At 43.5% G+C, this 22,923-nt stretch overlaps 1 protein-coding gene across 2 annotated transcripts in view; it reads left to right on the top strand.

The window, feature by feature from the left end:
* UPRT (uracil phosphoribosyltransferase homolog) overlaps positions 1-22,923 on the top strand; it is a 121,858-nt gene that overhangs the window by 83,478 nt on the left and 15,457 nt on the right. The window contains exon 1 of one of the 2 annotated variants that reach the window (XM_074277271.1): positions 1,578-2,022. The exons of the other annotated variant lie outside the window; for it this stretch is intronic. Within the exon in view, the coding sequence (XP_074133372.1) occupies positions 1,700-2,022 (323 nt within the window). The 5' untranslated portion in view covers positions 1,578-1,699. Of the gene's footprint in view, positions 1-1,577; positions 2,023-22,923 lie in introns of those variants that run through there. 2 annotated transcript variants of the gene reach the window in all.

Here is a 22,923-nt window from a genome sequence, read left to right as displayed (position 1 = left end):
GGGGGGGGGGCGTCCCTCCCCCCACCTCAGGGACTAGAGCAGGAGCAGGATCTACTTTAGGGCCTGAAGTTCTGTGTGCAAGACAAGCCTTGTTTCTGGGAGCAGGGAAATCTCCGACCAGCCCTCCAGGGCTAGGGTTTCTGGGTAGTCCCAGGCTTCCTAGTTAGCCAAGGTCATTTAAAAAAAAGGTCTGCCCATATGGAGTTGAGCCCTTCAGCCTTGGTAGACATGAGTCACTACCCAACCACAGGCTGTTATTGTTTGTCCTTGAGGACAGTGACATCAGAGAGGTGATGCCATGACTTGCAAGTGAGTTGAAGTGAGGGAGGGCTGTGCCAAGTCGCCAGCATCCCACTCTTCTCTGGAGCCATCTGGGTCCAGGGGCAAGATAGTGAGCATGCCCCCTGGAGATGGCCCTGCATGCAGTGGGAGGCCTGGGCCTTTTCCTTTCCCAGATCTTAGTTAGACTAAGGCGATGCCCAATTAGGGATTAAAGCTAGGTAATGGAAGGGTCTAATTTTATACTTCAGTGTAGGGGGAGGAAGGGGTAGAGCCAGAGAAAGCCAAGTTCTATTATAATCTTCCTCGAGTTTCTTTAACCTTAAAGGGCACTAGATAGTACAGTGGATAAAAATCAGGAAGATCTGAGGTCAAATCCATCCTCAGAGACTTAGCCTGTGATCCTACACAAATAGCTTAAAATTCTGTTTGTCTCAGTTTCCTCATCTGTAAAGTGGGGACAATAAAAGCACCTACCTGCCAGGGTTGATGTAAAGCTCAAATGAGATGATAATAGTAAAGCATTGGCATATATGTACATGTTAGCTACTATTCTTTTTACTGGCTGGCCTTTATATCCATTGGACTTTTACAAATATTATCCCATTTGATCTTCACTGCAACTCTGGGAGGTTGGTATTATTCTTATCACCCGTCTTTTACAGTTGTGGAAATAGGTAAAGTCCCTAGGGTTCTGAGCCAGAATTCAAACTCAGGTGCTCCCCAAGTCCAAGCGGCGAGCTCTGTCTATAGCGTTATCCAGTTCAAATTCTTATTTTACAGAAAAGAAAGCTGCCCCCCCCAGAGCGGATGTGGTTTACTTGTCACAAAGGTGGAAAGTAGACAGGAAGGAGTTAACTCCAGTCCCCTAATTCTCTACGCCGGGCAGACTTTCCCTCCGGTAAATGAGGGGCTTGGCCCACGTGGGAAGTTCTAAAGCTCCTTCTAGCTCTAAGTCCCGTGGTCTGGGTGCGAGTCCTAGACTGCCTTACGGATGACGTAGCTTGGGATGGAAAGAGTAAAGTTGTCTGCCCCCACGTGCTGGTGGCGCGGAGAGACACCCAAGAACGAGTTAATGGAAAGAGCCCGGGAATGGCGGGTCCCGCAGCCAATGGCGGAAGCCAGGGGCGGGGCGGACCGAGCCGGAGGCCACTGGGCTGAAGGAGCCTAGTGGAGCGGGGTGGGGCCCGGCTCGGGGTGAGGGGGCATTGGGGAAGGGAGGGGGAGGGAGTGCTGGAGCCGCCGGCGGGGAGCTCGGCGTGGGGTTGGGCTGGGTTGGGCTGGGCAGGGCAGGGCAGGGCAGGGCAGAGCTGAGGAGGCGGAAGCGGACCTCGTGCTGGCGCGTGCTGCCTCCACCAGGTGTTTGCGGACTCTAGCGCCTTTGGGCTCCGGCTGCGGAGGGGCGGCGGGCCCCCTCTGTATGGCCAAGCAGCTCCGGCGAGCGGACGCCATGCCCTGTCACAACCAGCAGCTCGATTCCTCGGCGGCAGCCGCGGCCGCTGCCTCCCCGTGTCCCGAGGCGGGGGAACCCGGCGGCGGGCCCGGGCAGGACCTGGCGGGAGGCCCAGCCAAGCTGCCTGCGACCAACGGCGCCGTGGCTGGGCCGGCCGGGGACAGCGCCGAGGGCCCCCAGCCGGAGGAGCGCGAGCCCGAGGAGCTCTTCTCCCGCCAGCTCGGCCCGCAGCTCAAACTGCTACCCATGAACGACCAGATCCGGGAGCTCCAGACCATCATCAGGGACAAGTGAGCGCTGGGAGGGAGGGGTAGAGGGAGCGGGAGGCCGTAGACTCAGAGCCCCCAAAGCCGCACAGCCTTAGAATGCCCGGCGTTTTAATGGGGGGGGGTCCCTGCCTCTCCAGATGGGCTGTGTTGGCACCAGGCTCTAGGTTTGTAGTCCAGAGTAGAAGCCTCGGTCCCCCCGCCCTCAGCGGCCCGCTTTGCGTTCCGCGCTCTTCCGAGCTGGGAGTCAGTTTGTCTGCGCGCCTCTCTGCGTGTCCTGGGAGCCATGTGGCACAATCTTGCTCAGCTGGCCTCGAGGCCCACCCCCGCTCAGCCCAAACCTTCCTCTGTTCTGGCGGCCCATGGTTCTTGGAATAAAGTTAAAGGGTACTTTTTTTTTTTTTTTTTTTTTTTAACGCTGATAAACCAGTGGATGAGAAACCCATTGGTTTTTTATCTTTTCCTGGAAGCGTGTAACTTTCCCCTTGGGAAACTTGTTCTTGATAATGGATTCTAACCTCAACTGACCCTCCCGAGAGAGCCCATGTCACGTGGGGGCTGGTCATCTTCAGTCCCTTGGTTGGGATTGCTTTACGGTAATTTTATCCCCAAACTTGAACATCTACAATATAGCCAGTTCCTAGAGCCCAGTTTGGCCTAGACACAGACCTTTCTCATTCCCCAAACCTCCAGGGTCAAAGCCTGCTTGTCTGTTAACATAAGCCTTAAAGGATGTTTGTAAACTGGAGCATGAGAGTTTTAAGACATTTCAGCTGGCCCTCAAGTGTCAATGTCCCCTTGTTATGCTGTTGGGCCACATGCTGGCTCACCATTCCAAAATACCCAGGCCAGAGCAAGACCCTTTTACCTGTGAGGGGTAAGGCTTAGTAATTAAGCACTGCAGCTTTTCGTTAGATAATATCTTTAGACCTCACCAGGTGGTTAATGGAGAAGGTTCACCTACCCCTTACCCCACCCCGCTTTATGTCTGGCCTATTCTTGCAGTGGACTCATAACTATAAATATGGTCTTTCTGAGTGTATTAGTAGCCATTTTGGTGTGGTTGTCAGTAGACTGCAAGTGGGTAATCCCCAGTGGATAAAGTTCCTCCAGGTTACCTGATGGAATTGAGCCTCAGGTAACACTAGAGGCCACCAGTTTCAGACTTTGGCCCCAAGTGGGAGCCTGTGAAGAAGGTGGATTTGACTCACTTGCTGTTTAGAAAGGGTGTGCACTGTTTGCCTTGGAAAAGGGTAGAAGACTTGACTGAGGATAGGCTTCCAGACAGTACCAAGAGCAGAGGGATGAGATTGGAGAGTCAGCTATAAAGGCAGAGCCCAGCTTGTTACCTCTACCTTTGTCTAAAAAGAGCTGCAAATTTATCCCTTGCTAGGATGAGCAGGATAGCTGAAGGCAAGGGAATGAGGTTGTGTATAAGGCTTACTGTGTACCAGGCACTGTATTTAGCACTTGGACAAATCTCATTTGATTCTCACAGCAGCCCTGGAAGGCAGGTGCTGTTATCATTTCCATTTCATAGTTGGGAAACTGAGGCAATCAGCAGTGTAAGTGACTTGCCCAGGGTTACACATGGAGCAACAAAGACTCAAATTTTCTTGACTAAAGGGCAGGTAAATGGCTCAGCAGAGAGAGTGCTGGCTCAGGAGTCTTCCTGAGTTCAAATCTAGCCTCAGATGTATCTGTGTGACCCTGGGCAAGTCATTTCATCCTGTTTGCCTGTTTCCTCAATGTAAAATGAGCTGGGTCAGGAAAGGGCAAACTCCTCTGCTATCTTTGGCAAGAAAACCCCAAATGGTGCTATGAAGAGTTGGACCGAAATACCTAGTGAACAACAACGTCCTGAAAGTAGGCCCAGCATTCTTTTTTTGTACCACTGGTACCTTCTGAAGGGGAGCCCCAAACGTGGGGGAGTCCCAAAGAGGGATCAAGCACTTGAGGTTGATGGAACAATCTCTGGGCCTTCAGATCAAGTCCAGGAGCACCTTGAAGGCACTCTAGAAAGTGGCAGGATTCCTTGGGATCTGAATGCATTAGGGTATTCCTAGGGATACTCCTAACTGTCACAATAACATCATAGGTAGCAGTACTGAAGGCATTTGACTGTGCCAGAATTCTTTTTTTTTTTTTAAATTATAATAGCTTTTTATTGACAGAACATATGCATGGGTAATTTTTCAACCTTGACCCTTGCAAACACTTCTGTTCCAACTTTTCCCCTCCTTCCCTCCACCCTCTCCCCTAGGTGGCAGGCAGTCTCATACATGTTAAACATTTTAAAGTATGTCTTAAATACAACATATGTATACATAATTATACAGTTCCCTTGTTTGTGCCAGAATTCTTAGCAGTGCCCTCACTTGTAAGGGAAATGTCAACAAAACTTCCTGGTCAAAGATTGAAACCAAGCAAGGCTACGGATTTTTTCCCTCTGAGGGATCCCTAGTACCTACACTAGGGGATACCAAGAGATTGAGACGCTCCAGTGGGTCCCTGTAAATGAATACGGCCCCTCCCGTGCTTTCCAGCTGAACCCCAGTGTAGCATCCCCTTTGAGGAATTGCCACTCACAGGTCAGGGATCCTGGGGAACAACGACAGCTGATTCAAGGTACCCTGGGGGTCACCCTCCTAGAGCTGTAGCTCCCAAACTGGTATATTTGTCTTTTTCTCAGTACTGCCGATGAGTGACACCATGAGTAGGGTGTTGGGCTTTAAGATTCCTTTTCAAAAGTGACCTCAAGCACTTGCTGGCTGTGTAACCCTGAAAGTTATTTTCCTTTTCGAGCCTCCATTTCCTCGGTTGTAACTATGGGGAAAGCAATAGCACCTGTGTTCCAGGGTTGTTGTAAAGATCAAATGAGACAGTATTTGTAAAGTACTTAACACACTGCCCGGCACATAACAAATGCTATTTCCTTCCCCTTGGTCGGGGTGTAGTGATGGTAATAATAATCGCCCCTATCCCCCTTCTCCTTAGTTTAAAGCACAGCCATTTTCTGGAACACCATTGTAGGAAAAATAGTATTGAAATCTGTGGCACACCCACCTGGGCCCACCTCCCCAAAACCCCCAAAGGATGGGCTTGAATAAAGACCTCACTTCCCATTTTTCGGATTCTTTTCTCCACTGACCCTCCAGGCCATTCTTGTGTTTTTTATATTCACTCCGAGACTCTCCCGGCCCCTTGGCTAAGTACTTCTGCCTCCACCAATCACTCAATTAACTATCCTCCCAGGAACTTCTTGGTCCTTTCCCATGTAAATGATCTACCTCTGTGTGAAAGGGAAACACTTGTTTATGAAGTGCAAAGGGAACATTTTTACACCCTTCTTCCTGCAAATTTGGGCTTGGAAAGTTAGAAGGTGGTTCTCTTAAAGTTCCTTGGCTCTGTAAACTCCTCCTTCCCTCCCATCCTCTATGATTCTGCCTTGTGGACTGAAAGAACTCTATTGAACCGGAATCCCCGGATCTACACCTCCCTACACCTCCCTCCATCCCCCACCACGTACAAATGCCCAAGTCAACTGTTATGTACGGCCAGTGATGAGGACTAAATGATGAGGTTCTAAACCGAGATGGGTCAGTTCCTTTTCTCTCTCTCCTTCCTTCCCCAAAGTAACCAAGGGCGGGTTCGGCAGCAAAGGAATTTGCTACTTAATGCTGTAGGGAAACATAGTCTTTATTGATTAGAATGGAAACACCGGAGAGCCGGTGGGCAAAATGGCTGCATGGTACAAGGCCCATTTTGCAAAGAATACATTTTTGAGGACTCTGTTTTATATAAGAGCACAATCATTCAGATGCAGTGATGTAAGGAGGTTCCTGAGAGTGATGTAAATAAGCTAAGGATTCTCTTGTTATCTTTTGGGGACAGACAGAAGTCTCTTCCCAAAAAGGAATTTCCTGCTGGCATTTGGTCTGTCTGAGCAGATTAGAATGGGGGCTGTAAAACCCCGGCCAGCTCAGATAGCCCAAACTAGTTTGACCAGATCTTGTATCAAAGGTCCAAGTCCCAAAGGAAGTTGGAGATCAAACAAGGAATACCAAGGGGCTACCGCCCTCAACACCATGACCAAGAGTTTGACATTCTCAGCTTTTAAGACAGAGGCAGATCACTTCTTTGCCAACCTCTGTTTTATTTTCTGTAAAATGAAGTAGTAAGAACTATTAACTAAGGACTCTAAGAATGGTTTGTAAAGTTTAGGTTTCACAAATCATTTTATGGAAAATAACCCGGTGAGCTAATTATTAGAAATCTTATTCCTAGCTTACAAAATGGGGAAACCAGAGAGAGAGAAAGTGTTTTTTTGTTTGTTTGTTTGTTTGTTTTGGGGGGGGGGGAGGCGGTCTGGATTGACTGGGACCTGAATGAGCTGGGAGGATAGTAAAAGTGATTAAGTGACAGCAGATGCAAAACGGACACAGTAGAACCCTTAATTCTCTAACTGTCCTTTTTTTGTTGAATAAAGGGGGAGGGGGAAGCCCCAAAGAACTACTTTTGGAATGACAACTTAATCCTTAGCCACTAAGGAACAATAGTATTAGCTTAGCTTGTTAGGTTAAGACTTGGCTCTTTTCAATTATTTGGTGATCAAAGGATAGTATTTTCACCTTTTGTTGTTGTTTATTTGCAATTTTTTCTTTTCACCTTTTGGTCTGATTTTTCTTGTGCAGTATGATGAGTATGGAAATATGTTGAGAAGAATTGCACATATATAACATCTTTGGGAGAGGGTGGGGGAAGGGAGGAACAAAAACTTGGAACACAAGATTTTGCAAAGGTGAACGTTGAAAACTCTTTGCGTGTATTTGGAAAAATAATGGCTATTAAACTGCAATAAAATAGTAGAAAAGAGAAAAAAAACTAAAAATAAAAATCAATGCAGGGAGGGGTCAAACACACAGCTTACCAAGCTTGAGCCAGATGTGGATGTCATTGGGAACATAATATAAATAAAAGTACAGTAAAATAGTCCCATTTGAAAACTAATGTGCCTGCAGGAATCCTTATGTACAGTTTGAGTACCTTTTCTATTTGAGTATAATTGGTATAGTGGACAGAACGCTGGACTAGGATTAATGTCAGCCAATGTTTCATTCAGTCAATAAGCATTTATTGAGGGCCTGCTCTGTGCCAAGCTATATGTTCAGCACTTGGGGATACAAAAAGAGGCAAAAGATGATCCCTGCTCTCAAAGAACTCAAATTCTGCTAGGGGAGACAATACACAAACAAGCAAATATCAAATTGAACCGGATAAATGGGAAATAATTGACAGAGGGAAGGCCCTAGAATTAAGGGGAGTTAGGGGGAAGGCTTCCAGTAAAAGATGTGGGAGGAGTGAAGGAAGAGGAGCATTCCAGGTAATGGAGAATGGCTAGATAGGTGGAGTGTCTTGTTTGTGGAACAGCCAGGAGGCTGGTATAGATGAATTGAAGAGTATGTGTTGGGGAGTAAGGAGTAAGAAGACTGGAAAGGGAAGAGGGAGCTAGAAAGCTCTTAGAGTAATCTAGGAGTGAGATGAGGGGTCTGCCTCAGTGGTGCCACTGTCAGAGGAGAGAAGGAAGCATCTTGAAGAGATGTTATAAAATTGTAGTCCACAAGCCTTGGCCACATTTGGATATGGTAGGTTGAAGGGTGAAGAGTCTGGGATGACTTGGGTAATAAGTCAGAGAGACTGGAAGGATAGTATAGTGTTGGTTTCTGCAGTAACAGAGGTGGGGAGGGGAGCAGTTTAGAGCAAAAGTAAAAGTTCTTTTAATATGCTTTCAAGACATCTAATACAGCGAGATGTCTGAAAGGCATTTGGAAATGCCAGATTGGAAGGCAGCAGAGAGATAGGGACAGAGAAGGAGACAAGTGAAGTGCTATGAAAGTGTTGAGGACCTCCATGTCCATGTATCTTATCCTGTCAGGTGATCTTCAGAATCTTCCTAAGACAATTCTTAGAAGAAAAGAGGTCCCAGAACAAGACTCTGAGAGTTACAGGGCAAGTGAGTTATCTGGAGGAGATCTGGTAAAGGAGAAAGAGAGGGAGTGATTACATAGGTGGGAGGAGAACCAGGAGAGAATGGGGCCCTCCTGGAAGCCTGCAGAGAAGAGTCACAGAGGAGATGGTAATCAGCAGTGTCAAAAGCTGAAGAGAGGTTGAAGTGAATGAAGATTGAAAAAAAAAAAGACCATTGGGTTTTGCAACTAAGAGATCATTAGTAACTTAAAGAGAGCAGGTTCAGTGGAATGATCAAGTCAGGAGCCAGATCTTAAGGAGTTAAGAAGAGTAGAAGGAGAGGAAGTGCAGGTACCTATTGTAGATGGCTTTTTCAAGAAAAATAGACCCAAAAGGTAGAAGAGATAGAGGATGATAGATAGCAGGTATTTGGAGGAATAAAATACTATTAAGAAAAAAACAAGGTTCTCAGCTTTAGAATAGGGAAAAGAGCCACCAGAACCTTGAGGAGGGATGAAAAAATCTGCAAGAGCTCTAGTGGAAAGCGGGGTAGAGATCTAATAAGGGAAGGTATAGTAGCAGTGAGGGCCCAGTTATAGGACACAGACTTGTAGTGGACCTGGTCAGAATGGTTGTGATTTTTTTTTCCCCCTCTACTTTGTTCAGTAGCACCTGTGTAGAAGTGAAGGTGGTGAATGATGGGAGTGATCCCAGGTTGAGGCATGGCATGGTTGGGGAATAAGATAGAGGCCTAGGAATTCAAGAGAACAGTGTAGAGTTTAATTATTTCACCAAGGGGTTAAGATGGGGAAAAGATGAGTGTGTGTAGTTCAGGAGAGATGGTCTGAATAAAGGGATTTCAGAATTCTTGATACATTTGTAGGTAATGCAAGATCAAGAGTATGACCATTTTGGAGTGTGACTGAGGTGGGAATACAGGAGGGAGTCATGGGAAGTGAGTACATTAGAGTACTGAGTGGTTAGGATGTTTGAAAGTCATGTGTCTTGAAGTTCTATAGTATGAGGGCAGGAGTTGGAGGGGAGAGGAAAACGTGAACCAGATGAAGAATTCATTGAGGATGGAAAGAGTGACCTTCGAGTCTGTAGATGACAGCTAGTAGGATTTTGATTGAGTGGTAGATAGTAATAGCATGAACCTCAATTATGTGCCAGGTACACAGAATACATGGTAGCTAATCTCAGAGGGAGGCATTAAAAAGGGGTAAAGGACAAGGAGAAACTAGGAAAGACCTCATGGTGAAGGTGGGATTTATACGGAGTCTTAAAGAAGTCCAGGGAAACTACCCGGTAGAGGTGAATGGAGAGAACATTCAAGGTTTTGGGGGGGGGACAGCTAGTCAGGGGGCACAGAGTTGAGGGATGGAGCATCGTGTTGCTGGATTGTGATGTAAGGAGACTGGAAACCGAGGGCCAAGTTGTGAAGCATTTGAAAAGTCAGAAGATGTTATATTTGATCTTGGAGGCCATTGGGAGTCACTGGAGTTAAAGGAAGATGAACTGGAGGGTGGAGAGACATGAGACAGGAAGCTTAACTAGCAGATTCTTGAAATCTGGCTGTGAGATGACTGAAGGCTTGTACCAGGTCTGAGGAGGGAAGAGGGCATTGATGTTTGCAAGGTAGTCTGGTCTTGGGATCGGATTGGTTATGTGGGATGAATGCCAGTGAGAAGTCATACCAACATTTCAAGGACGATAAACTGAGGGGATGGAAACATTCTGCACAGTAATAGGAAAGTTGGAAAGAGGGTGCTGTTTTGGTGAAAGATAATGAGTTCTGTTTGGACATGTTGAGTTTGAGATATCTACTGGAAGTCAAGTTCAAAATGGCCAGTTAGGCTGTTTGTGATGGGAGACTGGCTATCAGAAGAGAGGCTAGGGGTGGATAAATATATCAGAAATTATCTTCATAGAGATGATAATTGAGCCTCATAATTGAGCTGATGAAATCATCAAGTAGAAAGGTATGGGAGGGGAAGGGCAGAGGACCTAGGACAGTCTTGGGAGGACCCCAGTGTTATTGGGCATATCCCAGAGGAAAATCCAGCAAAGAAAACTGAGGGGCAAGAGAAAGAGCAGGGTCAAGAAAAACTAGAAAGAATTATCCTCAGCATGAAAGGCTGTAAAGAGGTCCAGAAGGATGAGACTTCAGAAAAGACAGTTCCATTTGGCAAATTGAGTTCCTTGGTTAAGGTGGAGAGAGCAGTTTCAGTGGAATGAGGAGGTTGGAAACTGGGCTGCAGAGAGTTAAGAACAGAATGAGAAGAAAGAAAGGAGGGGCACCCATCATATATGGCAGCATCTGATGGACAACTGATTATATTACAGATAGGTAGCATAGGGGGAGTTCTTGGAAATCAGGGGTGCTTAAGGCAGAAGCTTATGCTTCTTTTCAGTGGGAGCAGGGGCTTTGCTTCCTTGATCTCGACACATTTGCATTTCTCTTTACCAGCAAGGTGTGGCTTGGACCCTGGAGAACTGAAGTCACAGCTGAGTCCTGATTACCTTTGCTGGTGTGGGCTGCACCTCCTAAGCCTTAGGGTATATGGGCTGAGGAACTAGTTTCATGAAACTAGTTTCATAAGATGCTAGTGTTTGTTTTACTCCTCTGGGGCTGACAAACTGCTGGTATTTTGATGTGCCATCATGTATATGGATGATGGGCCTGTCTGCTGGTGTTTAGGTCATTGGAGCATGTCAGCCTTCCTTTTCTATCCCCTGGTCTTTGGGAGCTAGTGAGGGATTAGCTGTATAAATTTGCTTTGGCTCTGTCGACATGGAGAATTGAAAATAGGCAGACCTTCTATAATTGTTTGAAAAATTGAGAGCATAGTTTGGACTTTTTCAGATGCATCCCAAAATAGACCTCATCTGTAAGATGAGATCTCTTTGAAGGAAAAAAAATTAGGATGTGTACCGAAATACATCAAGGGATCTGTGATCTTATCGATATGGGTATTCTTTGCATCACTGCACACGTCTCATCCCATCCGTGTCTTCTCATGCTGTATGATCTTGTCTGGGCTGTCTCATAGATCCACATGGAAAATCCATTTTGTTATGTGAATCTTTGTAATTGTTTTGGAGTTATATGCTCCTTTTTTTGGGGGGGGGGAGAGATCTCTAGATTTTCAATAATTTTTTAAGATGGGTTTTTAACAATGGGTTTTGTATTGTTTTATTTTGAATTTACTCATCCCTCCAACATTAGTTCCTGAATTGGGGTTTTATGCCAAAGCCAGGCTCTGGCCGGCTTATTTGTACTTGGGTTCTGGGGGTTATCCTATACCTTCAAAATATTTGGGGTTCAGAGTACTTGAGCTTCAAGGTCCTCTTTGGCATCTCATGACAGATTGTTAGGCACCTTAGAGCTCCTGGGCTTGGGTAATCCTGATCTGATTGTCATAGCACTGTGCTCTTTACTAGTTGAGGTCCAGTGCTGCTCCTCAGAACCGTCAGCATCCCTATCCTGGGGCCTTCTGACCCTATCCCATCCTGGAATTTTGTGATCATCTTGGGCTTTCTCAGAGGAGCCCCTCTGCTATTCCCGTCCCTGAACACAAAACTATGCAGACTACCCATGTAAATTAGTCTGGTCGTAGCTGAGAGTCTTGTGCTGGCACTGGTTTTGCTGGAAGTCACCTAGCCTGACTTGATTTCTGGCGTTGCTGAGGTAGAAAGAGTAACTTCTTTTGGTTTCTCCTTGGATTTTTGGAATGTGTTTCAGTCTAGTATGAATTTCCAAAGCTGCTCTAGAGTAGATATGTCTGAGCTAGGGTCAGCTTGCCTTCTGTTCAGATCTGGAACTTCTCTCTCAAATTTTCCCCAGCGAATCTACCCAATTGGCTAGAGACCTTCCTCCTTCCTCTCACCCTTTTAACTCAATGCAACCCTTGCTGGAGCCTTCTATCTGTGACCTCTTGCTCTCACTATATGGGCTGCCCTTGTTTTCTGATCCTTTCCTGGCTATGGCGGGAAATACCTCTCTCTCTCTCTCTCTCTCTCTCTCTCTCTCTCTCTCTCCAAATAGATGTATGTATGTATATACATATGCAGTATGTGTGTATATACACATAAATACATAATACATATCTATGTCCATAATATCTTATACCACTTCTTTTGTGTAGGCCATCAGTGACAACATGCAGTGTACCTGGACAATCTTGTATCCTTTCATTGCCCTTTTGGTTAGCTTTGATTCTTTACTCTGCTGTTTGAAAATGCAGAACTATTCAGCAAATGTGCTTTAAAAAAAACAAACTGATTTTGCATTAAACAGCAGCTTGAGCTCCTTAAAAGTAGACCATTTCCTCAGTCTACTCTTCCTTTCATGGGATCCTGGATCTGAAGTTAGAAGGAACCTGAGAGTTATCTGGAGGTCCAACCCTCTCTTTTCCAGATAATGCTAAGGATGTAGGGTCATCCAGGTAGCAAGGGTCAGAGGTGATCGGCATCCAGGCCCTCTAACTCCAGCTGCCTTGTGGTACACACCCTGCCTTTTAGCCATGTTCTTTTTTTTTTTTAATAGTATTTTATTTTTCCAAATACATTCAAAGAGAGTTTTCAACATTCATCTTTGCAAAACGTTGTGTTCCAAAATTTTCTCCCTCCCCCCCCCCCGACGGCAAGCAATCTAATATAGATTAAACATGTGCAGTTCTTCTCTAAACATATTTTCATATTCACTGTGCTGCATAAGAAAAATCAGATTTAAAAAACCCAAACACAAGAAAGGAAAAAAAAAACATAAGCAAATAACAATAACAACAACAAAAAGGTGAAAATACTACACTTTGATCCACAAGAATGGAGTAAATTTTGCTCAGACTACAGGGTTTATTCCAATGAAACATTCTCCTCTTAAGACTCAGGGGAGTCATTGTTTTTATTAGATCCCGTTTTTTGATTAGCTATCCTCTTTAAGCATGCTTTTGTGAAAGGATGGAAAGGATTGAGGGAAACCTGGTTTGAGTCAGCTCTGAAACTTACTAGTTATGTGACCCTGGGCAAGTTAGTTCATCCCTTTGAACCTCAGTTTCCCGATCTGTAAAAGGCCAGGAGTACAACTTGTACCATTTACTTCCCAGGGGTCTCAGCCCATAAAGTGCTCCATCCATCCAGAGTGAATGTTCTTTCTGCCTAGACATAGGGGGGTGTTGGCAATGAAGTGGCTTCTAAGTAAGGGAACATTGATTTCTAGTTCTTTGTTCTTATAGGTATGCTTTCCTTTGGGGCCTGGAGAAAAATCTGAGTGCATGCGAAGAATGCAATCTTTCCTCGAGCATACTTTATAACCTTTGTAGCTGAGGGTCCTACAGTGTGTTTGATAAAAGGCCCTTACTCCGATTTTTCAGCTCTCCCACTTTTCTCCTGAAGCAGGAGGTGAAGCACATTTTTAAGGTAGCGGTGGCTTCCTTTGTTCTTCCCCTTAAGTAGGGCTGGAGGCCTGTTGAAGCACTCAGCCCCTCTAAGCTCAGTGGTCCTGGAGTGTTTGAAAGTCAATGAAATGGAAGGGAGAGCGCACTCGGTTTGGTGGCTCTTTGCCACTGTATATCCTCTCTGAGTCTTTCTGGAATGAGGGAGATCAAAGAACCCTTGATTTTGAATTAAAACAAGACACCTTCAGGGTCACCTGATCTAGTTTACTGTTTAGGAAACTGTAGTTTACAATTGAGGAACTGGTGAGTGGCTCAGCCCAACATTGAATTGGGAGAAAATAGTAGAAGCAGGTTTTGAAGCCAAAATCCTTTGTGTCCAAAGGCAGTGACTTGGTTTGATTTCTGCTGCAAGGGGGCTGATTCCTGAGGAGAGGCCAGTCAAATCAGCACCCACTTATTAAGCACCTACTATATGAGAGACTCTGGAAATAAAACCAAACTAGTAAATGAAAGCATCAATTGCTGTTCCCAGAGAGCTTCTGAAAGCAACTTTGGGAGACTTGCTCCACGTTGCTTATTGTATTCTAGTACTCCAGAGGTCCAGCTTGATGAAGGGCAGTTTGGGAGGAAAGGGACAACAGTACAATTCAACATATGTTACCTGAGCATCACTGTGCTAGACTTTGGGGGCATATGAAGTTTCAACGAGACATAATTTTCAGAAAGTTACAGTCTATTAGGATGCTCAAACATAACTGCAGTATTCAGTAATATGTGATAAGCAAGGTAGACAGGACTAAATTTTTTAATTAAATTTTTTTCTCAATTACATGTAAAATGTTTTTAACATTTAAAACAAATTTTGAATTCCAAATTCTCTCTCCTCCCTCATTGAGAGGACAAACAATTTACTATAGGTAATACATGTGCAGTCATATTAGCCATGTTGCAAAAGAAAACAGACCAAAAATAAACCAAAAAAAAAAAAAAAGTAAAAACAGTATATATTGGTCTGTGTTCAGACTCCATCAGTTCTTTCTCTGATAGATAGCATTTTTCATTCAAAGCACTTTAGAAATAGCCTGGATCTTTGTATTGTTGAGAATACCTAAGTCATTCATAGTTGTTCATCTTTACAATATTGTTGTTATTGTATACAATGTTCTTTTGATTTTGCTCACTTCACTTTGAATCCATTCATATGAATCTTCCCTGGTTTTTCTGAGAGCATCCTACTCATCATTTCTTTTTAAAAAATTATTATTATTATTATTATTATAGCTTTTCACTTACCAGATATATGCATGGGTAATTGTGATGGTCCGGTCTAGCTCCTCTGAAGGGCTCAGAATAAGTCCTTGTCAGGATAAGCAAAAGTCCTTGCCCCATGTTGTCGACGCCAATTTGTAATGTTCTTGAATTGTGAGGGTCTGGTCGTCTGCTCAATTATAATCCTTCTCTGGGAGGAGATCTGTAAAATCTTTTCCTCTGTGCGCAAGTTTCTTGGGAGCTCTGAATCTCCTCCAACTCTTGTCCTTTCTCAAATCAGACTGGTCTCCTTTCAGCCTGCCTGGCGTCAAGACTTTATCCCAGAGTCGATTCTCTCAGACCCAATGCTGCCCTTCTTTTATCCTCCCAGAGAATGGGCGTGGGATAACGCAAGGGCTTCTGGGAAACATTACTTCAACCAATGAGCTTGCTCCTCCTAGAATTCCTAAGGTGTAAACTCCCTTTAAAGGCCCGGACCAAAGGTCTGAGCCAGAGAACTGTCAAGTCAACCTGAATTCTCACCTTGTCACTGTCCAGACAACCTGAGTTCTCACCTTGTCACTGTCCAGACAACATGAGTTCTCACCTGGTAATCCTAACAGGTAATCCCTCAGCAGTGACAGTTGCAAAACCCTCTTTTTCAATTTTTCCCCTCCTTTCCCCCACCCCCTCCCCCAGATGGCAGGCAGACCCATACATGTTAAATATGTTAAAGTATATGTTAAATACAATATATGTATACATGTCCATACAGTTATTTTGCTGCACAAGAAAAATCGGATTTAGATATAAGTTAAAAATAACCTGAGAAGGAAATCAAAAATGCAAGCGGACAAAAACAGAGGGAATGGAAATGCTACCTTGTGGTTCATATTCATTTCCCAGAATTCTTTTGCTGTGTATGGCTGGTTCTCTTCATTGTTGAACAAATGGAACCGATTTGGTTCATGTCATTGATGAAGAGGGCCATGTCCACCAGAATTGATCTTCTTTTAGAGTATTGTTGTTGAAGTATATAATGATCTCCTGGTTCTGCTCATTTCACTCAGCATCAGTTCATGTAAGTCTCTCTAGGCCTCTCTGAAATCCTCCTGCTGGTCATTTCTTTCTCTTTTTAAAATTTATATTAATAGTTTTTATTTACCAGATAGATGCATGGGTAATTTTACAGCATTGACAATTGCCAAACCTTTTTTTCTAATTTTTCCCCTCCTTCCCTCCCCCCCCCCCCAGATGGCAGATTGACCAATACATGTTAAATATGTTAGAGTATAAATTAAATACAATATACGTATACATGTCCAAACAGTTGTTTTGTCGTACAAAAAGAATCGGACTTTGAGATAGTGTACAGTTAGCCTGTGAAGGAAATCCAAAATGTAGGCGGACAAAATTAGAAGAATTGGGAATTCTATGTTCATAATCATCTCCCAGAGTTCTTTTGCTGGGTGTAGCTGGTTCAGTTCATTACTGCTCTATTGGAACTGATTTGGTTCATCTCATTGTTGAAGAATTGAGCATCATATAGTATTGTTGTTGAAGTATACAACGATCTTCAGGTTCTGCTCATTTTACTCAGCATCAGTTCCTGTAAGTCTCTCCAGGCCTTTCTGTATTCCTCCTGCTGGTCATTTCTTACAGAGCAATAATATTCCATAATATTCATATACCACAATTTACCCAACCATTCTCCAATTGATGGGCATCCACTCAGTTTCCAGTTTCTGGCCACCACAAAGAGGGCTGCCACAAACATTCTTCCACATACAGGTCTCTTTCCCTTCTTTAAGATCTCTTTGAGATACAAACCCAATAGTTATGCTGCTGGATCAAAGGATATGTACAGTTTGATAACTTTTTGATCACATTTCCAAATTGCTCTCCAGAATGGCTGGATGTATTCACAGTTCCACCAACAATGCATCAGTGTCTCAGTTTTCCCACATCCCCTCCAACATTGTGCATTATCTTTCTCTGTCATCCTAGCCAATCTGAGAGGTGTGTAGTGCTATCTCAGAGTTGTCTTAATTTGTATTTCTCTGATTATTTGGCTGCTTATCATTTCTTATAGTATAACAGTACTCCATCACAATCATATACCACAATTTCTTCAGCCATTCCCCAATTGATGGATATCCCCTCAATTTCCAATTCTTTGCTACCACAAAAAGAGCTGCTAGAAATATTTTTGTACATATAGTTCCTTTCCTCTCTTTTCTACCCCATCTCTTTGAGATACAGATCTATTAATGGTTTTAGGGTTCACTAGTGTCTAATGTTACTAATTACACCCTGACTAGTACCTTTTGCTCCAGTGACTTAGCCTCCTGGCTGTTCTTCAAATAAAACACTCCATTTCTTGGCCCTAAGCATTCTTTCTGGCTCTCCTCCAAGCCTGAAACACCTTCCGGTTCCTCTCTGACTACTCACCTCCCTAGCTTTCCAAGCCCTCTTAATTCCAGTGCCTTTCTTCTATTCATTATTTCTCATTTATCCTATATATATTTGTTTGTTGTCTCCTCCATTTGATTGTAAACTTCTTGAGAGCAGGGACTGGTTTTTGCCTCTTTTTGCCTCTCCTGTGCTTAGTCCTATGCCTGGCACATGATAATGGTGTTTAATGAATGTTAATTGATTGATCCGGAGACCCTAGGGATCTTTTGGAGTTTTGTTCTCCTCATCTGTACCATGTGGGTCTTGAGCTAGATGTCTTCTACGGTCTCTGGCTTAGAATATTTTTGTGAGTCTATTTGGGGGTCCTTTTGTGTTCCCTTTAATTACCTTGTTCCTTTACTCTTATGCCTTCCCCTCACAAAAATGAAATAGTTCAGATGTGTGCTTTACTTTATTTGAACATAGCCATCATTTTTGGTTTTGTGTACTTTTTACATGAACTTCTGATAGATTTTTAGGCTTAGGATGATGTCACTTTAGCTCCTTAAAGTTTATAAGACACTTTCCTCGACTGTTTGGAAGTTATAAAGGGCAACTATTTCTCATCATGATCATTTTGCAGATGAGAAATTAAAATTCCCAGAGGTCAAGTGATCTGGCAGTAGCCAAGCTGGGACTGCCACTTTGATCCTTGGAGGTCCTCTTTCCATTAAAGCTTGCCACTGCTTATGGAAGAGTTCTCTGAGGAGATATTTTGGGCAAAACATTTTGTTCCTTACCCTTTACCTAATTGCGAATGTTTATACCAAGCCCAGCCATGCTAGGAAGTGCAAGTAAAGAATTAGTGTTAGCTTACTAATCTGTGATCTTGAGGACTTGACAGGTAGTAACAGTTATTTTTGTCCAACATTCATTTCTGATTAGGTTTGCTTAAATCCACTGGGGCTCTTTTATGAGGGTGGTGAGGGAAGGAGGAACCCCATAAATATTTATGAACAAACAGGCTACAATGGCCCTTGAAACCAACAGGGCTTGACCTGAAGTGAGTTTCTCCTTAGCTGGGACAGGAAGCTGGAGACCACTTGCTTTTTTGGTTGTGATTCAACTTGAAATAGAAATGAAACATTCCTTTGATTTAAATAAGACAACCTATTTTTCAGTGCCAGGAGGAAGGCCTTTCTGATAAACCTTTCTTTAACCTGTTGCTTTGGGAAAATGTCTGCTTTAGAGCGTTGTTTGTGAGGCTGCGCCTTTTTTCCTGCCCCATGACTTGCCACAACAATAACAGCTTACTTGTCTATGCTGGGTTTTTTTTTCCCAGGGTACAGAGTGCTTAACATCCGTTATCTCATTTGATTGTTCCAACAACCTTGCACCGGAGGTAATGATTATAAATTGGAGCAATTATTAGCTAGAGCTTTGCAATTTACTAAGACTCCCCTCATCACAGCCATGCCAGCAAGGCATTTCCTCCCCATGCTAGACATGGAAATCCATGGGAGGAGGCTCTTCAGTGGTAGAAGGAGGCAGAATAGGAGTTTTCTGCCTTTATGTTGTAGCTCCCATCTTCCCTCTTCAACTCAATTGTTGTCATCTTTTGGAAAGAGACAAGAACAGTGGCATGTGTTTCAGTAATCATCTGCCCCTTTGCTCTCTGAGAGGGAGAATCCACTGCCTCCTAAGGCAACCCTCCACTTTTGGACAACTTTGGGAGTGAGGGCATTTTCTTCACGTCAAACCAAAATTAACTTCTTCGTATCTTCTGCCCATTATTCTGATCTTTGGGGTCAAGCAGAACAAATATAATCCCTCTTTCACATGCTAGCCCTGGCCTTCAAATCCTTGAAGACAACTCTCTTGTGCTTCCCTGGCTTAAACATCCTTAGTTCCTCCAGATGATGCTAACATCATATGATCTCACCCTACATCATCATGGTCTCCCTTCCCTCCCATGAATGTTTTCAAGCTTGTTGTTGCTGTGTAAGGTGTTCTCTTGGTTCTACTTATTTCACTCAGCATCAATTCATGTGAGTCTCTCCAGGCTTTTCTGAATTTTCCCATTAGACTTTACAAGGTCAAATTTCTGAGCATAGCTTTGAGTGATCTGAGAAATGAAGGAGGGAAGAAGAGAAGGTAAGAGTTGTTTTCAACTTAAATGTAATGTTTTAACAGGAGTTTTGTTTTTCGTTTTCTCAACGGGTATGAAGAAGATGGATCTTCTTGGAAATAAAAATTAATTAAAAAAATTCAAATGGGAGAAGACTTGAAATTTAATGGGGTTAAATGTAATGCTGTCTGATTTGGATCAGGGCCCAAGGCTGTTAAGAGTCCTGACTTCGGCATGCTCTGTGGGAGCTTTTCTTCACTCCCAGCTCTGTGTCATCTATGAACTTGATCAGGATGCTCCCAATCCTTGATCCAAGTCATTGAGAAAATGCTTGGTCCTTTGTTAAACAGTCCAGGGCCAAGCAAAGATTCTTGGAACATTCTGTTAGAGACCTTTCAGGTTAACATTAAGCTACTGATAATGACTCTTTGGGTGCAGTCCTTCAGCCAAGTCCCAAGTCACCAAATTCTCCCCCTGTCTGGTGTCCATCATTCAGAATCTGAAGCCCAGTCCCTTGACTGAGTGAGTTGGACCTTGGAAGGATGCTTGCCCAGCTTATACTATCACTGGTATCTCTTTGATGTCCTACAGGTTTTGGAAATACAGTATAGTATAGATATTGCCTGGGCAGACTTGATTGAAATCAGTTTGATTTAATTTACTCTCTTCAGGCCTTGATTTCATCAGTCTTTAATCAATTTCCACAAAGGAACATTTTTGCTTACTATAGCTTAAATATGTCCTCTTCATTGCTTAGATATGATCAGCTTACACCTGAGAGGAATCACTAATGCTTCATTTGGCCCTGGCACAGAACATGCCTTGGTTGCACTGCTTGCATTTACCACGTGTGCCAGTCATGTCCCTAGGTAGAACAAGATCATTAGGATGTTCCCATAGGGCCTGCCGCAGCCAGCCTCTTCCTTCCTCCCCCACTTCTCAGATCACTCAAGACTGCGTTTAAAAGTTTGGCCTTGTGAAGACTAATGGGAAATTCTGCTCCACAAGTGTCTCTTGATTTTACTGCCTTTTGTGGGACATTAGTGATGGAGTCTTCTGGGGAGCTGGGTTCCAGTCCTGCAAGTTAAGCTCCCCAGCCCTTGGCCCTAGTTTCCATTACTGTAAATTGAGGGTGTTGGAATAGCTGCTAGCTTCTGAGGTCCCTTCTAGCTACGGCTTTTTTCCTGGTTTGTTACATCCTTGAAGGTAGGGAATGTGGTCCCCAGCACAATGTGGTGATCACAATAGACAGCTCTGTGGATACTGGTCGAAGGAACAATCCCAGCAGAGGACCATCTCCCCCTCAGCAGATTTCTTTTAACTTCTAAGGAGAAGCAGAAAGAGATGTAGACCCTAACCCTATAAACTTTGAGGTAGTAGGGGTCTTGGGGAACTTATCTTTCATCTCCTAGGCTCAGGTTCTTCTGGCCATCTGCTTCTTTCTTTAGACAAACTCTTTGGGGCCAGGGACCATGGTTTTGCTTAATAAATGCCTGTTAAATCAACTGCTATATCTAGAGGAGGTCTGAGCCCTTGGAATCTACCTTGGAATTGTAACAAGAACATCTCAGCTTCTCTCCTGAGCCTTCTAGGGCTCTGCCTTTCTTAGTCCTCTGTGCCTCCTTCTTTTAAAATGCTTTTTGATGCTATTTTCTTTGTTTACATCATAATCGCTTCCCTTCCATTCTAGTTTAGCAAATCCACCTTGGTTATGTTCTTAGCTTCTTCCAAATCCTAGGGTGTGAGATGGTACTTGATTTCTGTTTATTAGTAAGGGATCAAGGGGAATGGTGGTGAAAGCACTGCAATTGGAGGCCAGTTTTTAGCACAGTGCTTGGCACATAGTAAATTAATAAATGCTCTTTCCCTTTTTCTCCCCCTTCCTATAAAATAATGATGATTATGATGCTAGCTAGCATTTCAAGGGTATTTTAAAATTTTGCAAAATATTTTTACATACGTTATCTCATTTAGTCCTCAGCAACCCTGTGATGTAGGTGCCATTATTGTCTTCATTTTATAGATGGAAAAACTGAGGCAGAGAGGTAAAGTGACTTGCCCAGGATCACACAGCTAGTAAATGTTTGTGGCAGGATTTGAACTTAGATATCTTGACTGCAGGCTTTTTTGCTCTACCATTTTAAAGTGTAGCTCAAGCCCCACCTTCTGCAGGAAGCCTTTTATGTGATTTTCAGCTTCTAGTGCCCTCTCTTCCAAGTGGTCTTGTAATTAAATTTATATTTGTATTTATTTATATTTATATTTATTCTGTACATACTTGCATATGTCCTTATTGTCTCCCCGATTATAAAGTAAGCTCCTTTTTGATAGGAATTGTTTTATTCCTTGTCTGTGTGCCTCCAGATCCTAGCACAGTTGCCTGGTATATAGTAGGTACTTAATAAGTACTACTTTAACCTAATCTAAGATCCTTTTGCCTTTGTTGGCTGCTCTATGACACAGCCAACTGTTATTGGACTTGTAGTCTACTGAAACATCTAGATCTATTTTAAATAGCCTGCTGTCTAATTGGGCCTTTCCTGTCTTAGAATTGGGAAGCTGATTTTTCTTTGGATTCCCCAAGTGTTAGAGTCTACTTTTATCCCTATTAAAATTCAGCTAATTTGATTCTCAAGTTTGTCAGATTCTTTTTGGCCTTGTGACTGTACCATACAGGGTGTCCAACTTTGTGTTAATCAGCACATATTTAAGTTGTCACCTCTGCCTTTATCCAAGCCAGTGATTCCTGAGGTACTCCGCTGGAGACCTCCTGCTATGAGGACTTGGGATCATTAATAACTATTCTTTAAGCCTGACCAACTCTGAATATACCTAATTTGATTCTTTTCTCATCCACATTTCTCCATCTTTTCCATAAAAATCACATGAGATAATTTACCATATGCTTTGCTAAAACCTAAGGATCATCTGTCAGTTTAGTGACCCTGTCAGAGAAGGATCGGAGGTTAGTTTGTCATAACCAGTCTTTGATGAAGCCAAGCTGTGCTTTGCTATCATTGTGGATCGAGGGAGAACTGCTTCCTCTCCTTATTATCTATCCTCTATTCCTTTAATAACATGTTCTAAAATTTAGTCAGAAATGGAATTTGGACTCGCTGGCCTCAAGAGTTCATTCAGACTGAGTTGTTCTAGGCTCTTTTTGGAAAATGTTCTTCAGTCCTGTTGTATTTTGTAAAGTGAGGCTTGTCAATTAGGTAATGGGTCAGTGGGCGCCCAAACTAGAACCCAGAGGTACCTTTGGGATCGTCTAGATCTGCCTCATTTTACAGAGTAGGGAACTCTCCCTGAAACAGTGGACTCCAATAATTCTCTTGTCCCTTTTCTGGATTAGTAATGAAGGGCTCAGAGCCCTCATTTCATATGCAAATCCTTATACTCAAGCGTGTTATCTCTGGAGACATGAGTCCACATGGGAGCAGAAACGGACCATTGTTTTGCTAAATGGGATTTTCTGTGCACACTCTGAGCATCAATAATTTTTGGCTATTGTAGTTTTCTTTCACCTTCCAAACCAATAGAGGGCCCCCTGGGAGTCCTTAAGATTGGGACCCTAAAGTAGGTCCTGGTCAGTTGTAACTAAGCAGAGAAAATTGGTCTGTTCTCTAAAAAAGTTTTTCTCAACTTTTCCATGTTATTTTCAATTTAAAAATTTTATTTGCAGTTCCAAATTCTCCCCCTCTACCCCTTACTTCACCCATCAAGAAGGCAAGAAATATGATACTCATATCTACAAAGTCATTTCATATCATTTTTGGTGATGAGAGGAAC

Source organism: Sminthopsis crassicaudata, chromosome X, assembly GCF_048593235.1.
Source record: "Sminthopsis crassicaudata isolate SCR6 chromosome X, ASM4859323v1, whole genome shotgun sequence".
NCBI classification, from domain to species: Eukaryota; Metazoa; Chordata; class Mammalia; order Dasyuromorphia; family Dasyuridae; genus Sminthopsis; species Sminthopsis crassicaudata.
Note: the sequence above shows the minus strand (reverse complement) of the source record. Positions and strands in the feature narration are given on the sequence as shown.